We start from the raw sequence: 11,438 nt of genomic DNA, 5'->3' as shown, positions 1-11,438 counted from the left end.
ATGATTTTGTTTATGCACACGGACTCCTAACACTCAACATCAAAACTGTTAAAGTGAAGGGAGGGTTGGGCAAAATCCTCTGTGGTGAGCAGAGTGTCCCAGGGAAGAGGTGACCTGCCCTGTCAGCCCTGCACACTCACAGCCTCCAGCATCCCTGAAAGTTTGCTCATGCCCCATCCCAAGGCCAGGTGGGATGAGGCTCTGAGCAAACTGGTCTAGTGGAAGGTGTTCCTGCCCATGGCAGGGGATTGGAACTAGATGATCTTTAAGGTCCCTTCCAACCCAAACCAGTGTAGGATTCTGTGATCTTTGCATCTGTCCCATGCTCAGGTCAGAACATCAGAGCAATTTTTGGAACCACCCCTCCTAATCTCAGAATATTTGGCTAATATAATGGTTTGATGACACAAGAAAGACCTGCCTTTAACTCACACTAACACCTCAAAACTAGTATTACCTGGTGACATGCAGAAGTGATCCAATACAGACTGAAATTTGCTCAGAAGTGTTGGAGTTTGCTTGTATCAATCAGCAGGTTTCATGTAGGGTAAGGAATCATTTCTATCACAGCTAGCAAAAAATCTAACCAGAACCTTTTCCTCCTCCCCTGTCTGGTTCACAAGCAGTGTGAGTACAGCCCCATTTCTGGTAAGATTATGCAAAGTCAGGTTTATTTATCTCAGCAGAGTTTCTAATAAAAGGGGGTAAAAGTCCTTGTCGAGCCCAAATCTACCCACCACCTTCTCCTTTGTCCAAGACTCGATGTTACCCAGGAGCACAAGACCATAATGTTTGTGGACATGACACTGCAATGTTATGGAACTGCATCAAATAAAAACTACTTCACATTTCATTTGTGCCAAGGCAGCTCCTGCCAGAATTGTGACTTTTAACCAGAACAGACAATACAACTCTTGACACTCCCATTTTTGTCCAAAGAGACCTTTGCCAAAGCAGAAGGTTCTTTATTGAAAAGGAATCACCAAAAGAAATCAGACCTTGAAGGTGAAGCACTGGCTCTGTACTAATGCACCCAATGCTTTAAGGGACACTTCCAAACAGAAGAAGTATGAAAATCCATGTGACATTCTACAGCACAAGAAAGAGCTGTGGCCTCTGGGATACACAATAAGGACAAGACTGGATTTTGAGCAGACATAAGCAGCAAGTTCTACTTCACTTCTGGACACCTGATAATCTCAAAACAAGCTACATCCCAAAGTGCCTCACACATTAGTGTAACTAAAATTTGAGTGCAAAACTTTTAGGTGTCCAGATACTCCAGAGAGGAGAGCTACACAAAGAGAGCTACAGAAATATTCATGGTCCATAAGTTCTGAATACTTTTAATGGGTTGTACAGATTTCTACACCTGCTTTTGTGAAGCACAATATATTCCACAGAGACATGATACCATCTGGTAGATGAACACATCTTCTGCCCCGTGATGAAGTGACAAGTGATCCCATAAGGCTCTTACTGATACCTTTTCAAAAAGAAGTGTTTCTTGGCTAATTGCAACATGGAAGGGTTCTTGTTGAAGAAAGCAGGATGCACTCCAAGTTTTGCTCATAGGCCTCTCAAATGATTTTCACAGACACAAGTGGGATCATATTGCAGTAGAAGGATCTTCCAGTAACACAAAGTTGACTGACACGTTTTACTTTTACTTTGCAGTGTACAAAACCTACTTTTGCATTTTTTCCTATAGAAATGTTTCACAAGTAAGAAGCAGTGGGTTAGAAGCCAGGCAGAATCCCAGTTAGAGGATAAAAACAGAGAAGGCAAAGTCTCAGCTAAAACCTCTCATATACAGCAAGAATTTTGCTACATTCCCTTTCCCATAGGCAGATACATTAAGTTAGTTACAGTAACTAACAAGCCTTTTAAAAAGTTTAAAAACCAAGCCAAAAGAAACAAAACCAAAATCATATCTTTAATCACAATATTTCCACCTGAAGAAGGAGAAAGCCTGAACACAGTAGGCAAAAAGAAAATCCTGTTTCAAGGAAAATACCATCCCCAATATTCATACATCATGCCCTGGAAATTCCCAGGACTGAACCACTGTATGCTGCTAGAAGCTTAGGTGTATTGTGAATGCATTAACTGCTGCAAGCAGGATACTGTCCTATCTGCCCACCTGAAAAGCTGCATGTAAACTAGTCTTCTTGCATAATTCATTTCACATTTGAAAACAGTCTGCAGTTGGGTCACCTCCTTTCATGAAGGCAAAAGTTACAGGCTAAATACAGTCATAGCTATGACTCTTCAGTCTTCATCTTTTTTTTTGTCTGCCCATTGGAACCACATTGTAGATTTTGCCTTTTCTTCTTCTGCTGCTGTAACCTTTCCTCCTTCTTCTGAAGGTAGTCATCCATGTTATCAAACGAGGCCTTGTAGAGATTGTTGTAGTAACTCTCTGCACCAACAAAACCTGCAGTTGAGCAAAGCAAGAACACGAGGCAAGTGTTAACTCCCTTAGAGGCCTCACCGATTATTTCCTGTACTGCAATTCTAGATAGTGGCATTTTAATTCATTTACTGTGTTCCTATCCACTTTCTCAGCCTTCCAGTACCTAAAGGGAGCTTACAAGAAGTTGGAGTGGGATTTTCACAAGGGCATGTAGTGATAGGACAAGGGGGAATGGCTTTAAACTGAAGGAGCATAGGTTAAGGTTACATATTGGGGCAAAATTCTTTAAGATGAGGATGGTGAGGGACTGGCACAGGTTTCCCAGAGAAGCTGTGGATGTCCCATCCCTGAAGTGTTCCACCAGGGCAGGTTGGATGGGGTTTGGAGCAACCTGGGCTAGTGGAAGGTGTCCCTGTCCTTGGCAGGGGGGTGGAACTAGATGCCCTTTGAGGTCCTTCGAACCCAAACCATTCTGTGATACTTCAAGACTGACTGATGCATCTTAAACCCTACAGAATCCTCAACCAGGTGAAACAAGTTTATAAAAGGAGGATAAGCAGGCATTAAGACTACATTTAAACAATGTAATGATCACTTTTTTTAGAAGATGTAACTACCTTTCAAGCACTAATTATGCACTGGAATAAGTGCTCATCAAGTGAGCCTCCCCTCACTAATTAACAGTAATAAACCCTGTCATCTGAGCCCTCCTCCTCTCCCAGCTGCAGATGCAACCAGCTAGTGCATGTCACACTCATTTGCTACACAGGCTAATTATGCTCAGAACCTCTTCCCCTGCCTGCTCCTCTTACTTCTCTGTGCTCATTTTCTCTCAGATCTCATACTCCTAATTATCTGCCCTGCTGTAACTATTAAGTCTGCAACATCTACATGCAAACACTTTCCCTTCCAAAGGAGTAACTGACTGAGATTTCAGAGACTGTACCAACTTAATGACCAACTTAATGACAGCTACACACTAAATCATCTAATACTAGATATTAAGGAGACTTTACACTAGACTGCACATTCCTGCAACTCTTCCATCTTTACATTTGGCCACCACAAACAGGCAAAGGACTGGTGGGGATGGTAACACTTTTTTTAAGGAAGGGTCTCAGTCTCCCAGCAAAGTACAGCAGAGAAATGTCATTACATAACAAGACATCTACTAGCACACACCACAACCCTTTCTCTACCCTGCCACCACCACTGCCATAATTTTAGCTTCTAAATGAAGTTGTGTGTTTTTTTAAAATACAAAAAAAATCCTGGAAACATAAGAACTAGCAAACCAGGCATTATTTTTCTGCCAGACATTGACCAAATTTCTCACCTTCAAACACTGTCCAATTGTCCTGAATGTATTTTGACATCTTCTGTAATCCTTTGTCATCAGTTACAGCCTGGGAAAAGAAGGAATACTGCATGATAATTTGGGGTTAATAAACCATTTCCTGTTTCACAACATACTGAAAAATGCAACAGCTCTCAGAGGAGTACAGTGAAAGAGAGCAAGTGTAAGCTCTCCATGTCTTTGGGGCTCCTCTTTTCCAGGACTGCTACAGAAACCTGGCCTGAGGTCTCCTGTTCTGCTGGGGAAGTTTTGCAGCTTGAGTGAAATGGATTCTCACTTACTAATCTGTGAGGAAAAGGAATATCACAAGAACACGTAAGGGTCAAAGGACATGCTTAGAAGTTTCATTTAAAACCACTTCACAACTGGACCATAATTAGCTGGGGACTTACAAGGATAACAAGTGAGTTTCCAGTTGTTTAATAGGCTATTACAGAGAACTTGATAGCACATTCCCTCTAAATTTAGTCCCTGTTCTCAGAGGGAAAAAAAAAATCCCTTAATACTCCAGAATGCCTTGTCCTCCAAAGGATCCCTCAGAGGCAGGCACAGGGAAAGCTGTGTGGAAAGTATTCCTGAGCAAGCCACAAAGGCATTTTGTTGTTTTGGTTTTGTTTTCCTAAATAGCACAGGCAGTGGTTTAAAATACTGAGTGCAGTGGCTAACAACCACTCTGCTTGATGTTGCTGTGCCAGATCTTAGCTTTATTGGAGAACACACTGGTAACTCTGGTAACAAGCTCTTGACACCTTTGTGTTATACACAGGTGAGAAACAGAAAGAGATGTGTACCTATGGCTTTTACTCCATCTGAAGACAGAGGGAAGGGTGTCTCTTAGCTTTCATGAAACATAGTTAACTCCATTTCTGTTGTGGTCTCAAGACAACACAAGACATTTAGGATGTTAGCATAACACAGGTACCTTCCACTGTCCATCACATGCTCTGTACAATTGAAGAGGAGCTTCCTTGTCTTCCTCCAAAACCCATAGATCTCCTGTTTCCTCAAATGCAATGTCCCAACCTTTATGTTTCAAAGAGATCTGCTGTTTGTAAATGAGCTGCTGGGCAGTGGCATCAAGCTGAAAGATGTAGACTGTGGGAATACTTTTGAGAGGAAAAACTTAATTACCATTATTGCCAAATCCACCTACAGTCACCACTTGTACAGCAAACTGCAGACACCCACTCTCCTTCCAAACAGAGCCAAAGCAAAGTCATTAGGAACTGCAAAAAACACTCTAGCACTTCAAGAGCAATTTGCTTACACAATCTGAGCGAGAAGCTGTAAATACTCAACATGTCAAATGGCTTTTCAAGTGTTATGTCAAAGAAAAAGCAGTTAGAGCTGCCTTCTCCTTAAAAGAAAAGGTAGTAAAGGGAATTTCGTAAGGATTACTAAGGACTTATATAAGGAGTGTTGCACTGTGGCACACTGACCTACAGGGCTTGAAGGAATATGTAGCTGAGCATCAGTGAAAATAAAAAAGGAAAGGAATTACATGGTGGGGAGGGGAAGAAGGAATGAAAGGGACAGGAAACTTTGACATGGCTGAAGAACAGGATGCTGGCACTGCTCTCATTTCCACCTCTCCATCAGCACTCTCTCCTCTAAACACCACAGCCTCTATGTGCAGAGCTTCATGACCTCCCCTGGGCAGGTCCCCAGTGTGTGTGTGCCAGGCAGGACACCTCAGCTCCCTCCCAAGTGGAGCACCAGGCCCACATGACAGTCCTGTTTAGACCACTAGGCTGTGGAGCTGAAAATCAAAGCCTAATGCAGAGCACAGTGTGGCCCCAGGGCTAGGTGACAAGCACAGCCCTCAGCTGATGTGGCTTCCCCTTCCAGAGTGTCCATGCAGGAGGTGTAACAGGGAGTAGCTAAGGCTCTGAGCACTGAGGGGACAGGCTGCTGATTTCACTGTGCAGGCAGCCCTGGCAATCCCTCCCTTTCCTGTTGGCAAGCTTTTGTCAGGAAAAACAGCTTCCTTAGCAGGCTCTAGGTGCTGTGGAAAGAGAGGGGAACAGGACTTATCCATCCCCACAAGACATTTCCCTGCCAGATGGCTCTGGAAGGTTCCTCAGTGCTCAGGCCCTTCAGCTCCTGAGCACTCTCTCCTCACACAAACTCATATTTGAACCCAAAAGTCAACACAGCCTCTCCAGAGTTTTAAACTGAAGCAACACTGTGGTTTTAAACAGAATGCTGAAGCCATTTACAGGAGCAGAATATGGTAACAGAAGTTTGGCTGCTCCATTGCTGCAGCACCTTGAACAAAATGGGACCCGAAACACAGGGGTCAGAAACAGGAATTTAGGACAGCAGGGCTCTCCTACATCTTAGCCTTGTATTTATCCTTGTGTTTCCTCCCTTGAGCAAAAGGCATCCCAAAATCTGAAAAATTTACCTAAGCCTGGTAACCCTTGCACTCACCTCTGTGCTCAGACTAAGTACAATAAGGAGTCAGATGCTCCCTGTGAAGCCACAGGCAAGTCTGGGACATCTGGAGATCCACAGTACCAAGGACTGCAAGCTGGGGGAAAGTCAGGACAGCCAGCAGGGAAAACTGCTCTTGCCTTTGCAGGAGCACTGGTGATTTGGGGCATTATACCCTTAATTCTTACCAGTCACACAGGATAGCAACATAACCACCTTGACAGGAGTAGGTTATACTTGACACGGTGTATTTCTATTAGGAACAGAAAAAGAGACATCCTTGTAAGTTAAGACCATTTATGGGCAGAAAATTCACATTCCATTTCATGTCTCAGCCTTTAAAATTTAGCAGATGTCTTAATTTACAGCAAGTTAAGCAACATAATTACCTTTAAACTGCAGTCAAAGTTTATTTTTGTACCAGTGTTTGCTGTTTTATGGAGTTTTCCACACTCTCCAGAGATCAAATGTAAAGGTTTTAGTGAGTTACTCTTAACAAACTAACAGATGAAGGAAAAGCACACCACCTTCAAAGATTCTCTCCTGCAATGCTAATGGCAAAAACATCAACATTAAGCCACCTCACCCAGAATATCACACTAGCAGCTCAGATATTATAAACACAAGCTATTAGCTGCTGTTATGTTTGTTAAAACACGAAGACAGTGATGCATAGCTAATATCCCTAACAGACCCACTGTGCTGTCTGTTTTCAACCTGTGCCTGGGTGAAGCCACACAGCTCCACAGAAAATGTGTTCTGAAGAACAAGGAAAGACTGCCTGAAGCTACTTTCCTCATTAAACAAATCCAACACAAAACCAACACAGCAACAAAAAAACCCACATCACGCTCCTAATTTAGAAGTTACATAGTTTTATCTGGGAGAGAAGCTGAGAAATACCTTTGCTGCACAAAACTACTTGAAATACGTAACAACTGATTTGAGGCTCCTTGAGTGGGAAGTAAAATTGGGAGGAGCAGAGAAACTGAAGATGATGTCTTCAAAATTCTCTGTTGTATAGCGTGAAAGACAAAACTGCAATGGCAAAAGGTTGGGTCTGAAGCATATTTTATAAGCAGCAGCACCAGCACTTCTGATGACTAAAACCTTCCAACTAGAGAAGCAGTGAGTTACTTCCCTTAGGACAGGGAAAATACAACCTCTTGACACTCTGCTGGCAGAATTCTGATGCATCGTCAAGTCTTCTTTCTCTTTACCATCACCTCTTTGCCTAACACGACACTGGTCACTAGACAGAACCTCTGGTTGGCCAAGTTTAGCTGAATGTGGAAGTAACCACAGGTTTTTACCCTTGGAGCTACCAGCTGATGTAAAGGCATTGTCAGGGTGCTTGTCTGGGAATTTTGCAATCAATGTAGGAAAGCAAAACAAGCTCTACAACTTCAAAAAATTCATGTCAGCAAGTTTAATACCAGGAGCTAACTATTGTGTCAACAGTCCATGATGCAGCTACTAAAAGGTAAACCAGCTGTGGGAAAGAAGGTTAATTAATGGTATAAATATAGCAGAAACCCAGGGTTGTCTTCAGCACACGAGGATAAAAGGTCCATTGTGTGATACAGTCTCATGGTGGGGAAGCAAGAACAGCACCATGCACAGACTTTTCACTCAACTGCCTGTTTGGGCAGAAGAGGAACACTTTATAAAAGCCATTATCAAAAGGACTGGTATGTTTCAGAGCTCTTGGGAACAGATGGGACCAAACCTTTGCTACTCTGCAGAAATGCAAAGTTGTTAGTGCATATTTAGCATCAGGACACAGGACCCATTTCACACAGACATCAAAAACCCTGTGATATTTATGTCTAATCACAAAGCTCTGCCTCTCTGTCTGTAGCCTGACAAACATGCAGGGAAGAGTCCACCTACACAGCCAAGGGCTTTGTTAGAGAGACAAAGGGTTCTGTGAACTTGAGCTGGGCAGCAGCTCCCCCCCACCCTCAGTGGGAGAGGGAAGAGGAGGCTTTTTTGATTTGAACCGATTTTTATTCACATCTGGAAAGAGACAAAAAAATGCATCTTCTTTCCACGCTCCTTCCTTTCCATGTGTGGGTAAGTTAATCAGCAAAGTGAATGCAAGACCCACAAGAGTATCTTGCTCAAGGACAAGCCTACAAAATCAGTTAAAGAAGAGCTACAAGAACAGTCTGTGATAAACAGATGTTCACTTGATACTCTCTGAAGCTATTCAGCATTTATATGGCACTGTTATCAGCCTGACAACACATTAAAATTAACTTTTGATGTCATCTGTGAGAAGAGGTGACCCTATGAAAAATTAATGTACTGGGGCACTGGGGTAGAGTTGTGCAATTCATGTTCTGGACTTTAAACAAGCTTCTGCTGTCAAGAGGATCAGATGAGGTGAAAGCTCTGAAGCAGGAAAAATATTTATATAGCACTATGGAATTAGAGAATTACTCCCATTCTAGTGGGAAAACGAACTGAGGATCTGCAACCCATCAGCTCAAACCTATGCTACACTGTTCAAAACACTCCTACATTCCCAAAACAGACACATATTCATCATCTGCCAAGCAAAATAAGCCCACATTTTTGTGCTCACATGACCCACCAGTACTGATGATTCCATTCTCATTGTGCTTCAAGCTCTGCCTCAAAGCTTCAGAGCATTCACACTGGTTATCAATGGTAAAAATGACACATAACTCTGAAGAAAAAAAACACTTAGACTCCCATCTGACCTTTGGCTGCAGAGGTATTTGCAGACAGTGTGCTAGCGAAGTGCTGACTCAAAGAGATTGTTTCCTTAAATTCAGACTATAAATGTCACACTAGGTTGTGAAGGTTGTGATCTTTGGTATACCTGGATGCACAGCACAACTAAATACTACCCCAGATGTCATCTCTGGCATTTCTAGCACTATGACAGCAGCAAAACACAAGTCTCCTTTTGCCTGTAAAACACCTGTAAGAGTGGCAGTAAGCAGGATTTCACAGAGCCAAGGAACAGTCCAGCCCGAGGCTTCCAGTGCCACATATGGCAAACAGGAGACACATATGGAGTGGATAGAACTGCAAAACACTGCAGGAATACAGTTTATTAATTGGCTGCTGGGTTCTATTTATTAACTCACAGTTTGTGGCCCTTCCCTTTCTGTCTTTGCTTACTCACACTGAGGTAAAGAAGCTAAACAAAGACTCCTCAAAGGGCACCCAAATTTCTCCTCAGAGACTACATCAGCAAAAAGGGTATCCTATGGAAGAGACTTTATCAGGTGTGTTAGGAGACAAGGCAAGTGTTAGTAAACTACATTCAAAAGCCTTCAAAGACATTGCAAGAGAGTTGGAGAATATTTTTAAATCCAGTTCCTACTTGCAGCAACAAGGTTTTTAACATTTACTTTATCCAATGCTATGTTCAAGGTTCATTATATAGCTTATTATTTCTTATAAACTTGGTTGTAAGCAGTGGAGTTAGGGTTCAGAGTGAGATCAAGCACTGTTAATTTACAAGCAAGTCATCTTATTTTAAAACAAAACCATTCTTCTCTAAAAAAAAAAACCACCTTGCAGTATTACTGCAGGCATGGATTGGATGGCTGTCCAACCCTGCTGTTTGAACAAAGTGCTCTCATTAGCCACTTTTGAACCCAAAGATAAAACTTGGGCTTTGGAACTCCCCAAGCCTCTAGTTTCCAAAAGGCTATCCATGGGAATTTGGTCACTGCTTGGCACATTTTACAAATGCACACAAGACACCGGAATGGATTTCAGGGACTTTCTTCCTTTCCTGAATCCCAGGCTACTGTAACAGTTTCTAGGTCTCATATAACTTCCAAACCCACCCACAGAAGGGATACACCTGTAACAAAATGCAACCAGCATATTTGGGAGCCACGAGAATCAGCACAGCAAAAGCACAAATAAATAAACATGGGCATACCTGGTCAGTTTTGGTGGCCTCAGGCCCACAGATGCTACTTAGCTGACAGCAGTACACTTCTTCTCCACTTTTATACTGCCAAAGTCTCAGAGTCGAGTCCTGGACAGATGGAAGCAAACACAAGTCTATTACTAACAGCACCCCAGGCAAAGACAGCAGAGAGGCCACTCGTGGCCTTCAGCTAAACTATTTCCCTGCAGAGCTTCGCAGAGAAGCTGCTAAATAGTCACTTAGTTAAGACCTCAAATTGCAGATAAAGCATTTTAATTAACATAATTTCCCCCTCCATCCTAAATTATTCAATCATGCTAATTTTAATTCTCCTTTTGAAGTGGAAACTGGGTAGCTGGAGGAGTGCAATTCCAGCCTGTCTCCAATAGCACAGCAATGCGTGTGCTCAGCATTTCAATAGCAATTCTTTCAGGTTGCCCTTGTCCACCCTCTACACTTGCTATCACTCAAATTCTTATTTGATTTAGTAACCTCCTGGAGAGAAGCTAAACACCTCTCTGGAAAAACAGAGCCATCAAATGGTATTTTCCAAGGAAAATGCACAGCACTAATGCTACAGCTACTTAAAGAATTAGAGGGACAAAAGACAAGAGCCTTAGGGAAGCAAGAACAGCTGCTGAAACCAAATGCTAAGAGAGATGCTATCATCTTCACATTCTCAACAGAAAATGTTTCTTATGCAGTTTTGGTAGTCTGGGAAATAAAAAATGTTTGCTTCTCTTCTTTTAGACCCACTCCATCCACTCTGTACAGGTCTGGCATGGCAGCAGGATGCCATCAATTCAGGATCAATTTAGGAAATGGGCTGGGGAGGGAAAGGAGGGAACACTCACTTCTTCAGTCCTCATCCCAGCACTGTGCAGAACTGCACTGCAACCTCTACACAACATGCTCTGGATGTACTATGAGGACATACAGACAAGAATATAATTCAGATCAAATCTCACAAGGGAAACCCTGTGGGAAGGGGTAGAGGTGACAACCTTTTCATCTTAAAACCTAAAAAAAATATCACAGAATAGAATTTAGGGGTTGGAATGGACCTTATAGATCATCTAGTCCCAAGAGAGAGGCCATGCTGTAAACCAGGAGAGTTTATTCCAAGTATCTCAAGGAACTTGGGGGAAGCACAAGCAAACAATGGGTTTAGAGGCTAAATTTTCAAGGGAGACTCTTTTCTGAAGAAATTGCAATACATACCCCAGAAGCTGACAACAGCAGATCAGGATAGTTGGGTATGACCAGTATTTTGCTTACAAACCTAAAAGGAAAGCAGTCAAAAGTTG

At 42.5% G+C, this 11,438-nt stretch overlaps 1 protein-coding gene across 1 annotated transcript; it reads right to left on the bottom strand.

The window, feature by feature from the left end:
• Positions 1-2,121: 2,121 nt before the first annotated feature.
• On the bottom strand, positions 2,122-11,413 carry WDR4 (WD repeat domain 4; the record flags this gene model as incomplete). The annotated part of the gene is made up of 6 exons (XM_009081077.1): positions 2,122-2,437; positions 3,753-3,822; positions 4,696-4,879; positions 6,398-6,462; positions 10,141-10,239; positions 11,353-11,413. Coding segments are annotated over 6 exons (655 nt in total), but the record flags the coding sequence as incomplete, so codon positions are not given.
• Between the last annotated feature and the right edge of the window lie 25 nt (positions 11,414-11,438).

Source organism: Acanthisitta chloris, unplaced genomic scaffold (genome assembly GCF_000695815.1).
Source record: "Acanthisitta chloris isolate BGI_N310 unplaced genomic scaffold, ASM69581v1 scaffold12540, whole genome shotgun sequence".
Lineage (NCBI taxonomy): Eukaryota > Metazoa > Chordata > Aves > Passeriformes > Acanthisittidae > Acanthisitta > Acanthisitta chloris.
The sequence above is the reverse complement of the archived record's forward strand: the minus strand, read 5'-3'. Positions and strand labels throughout refer to the sequence as shown.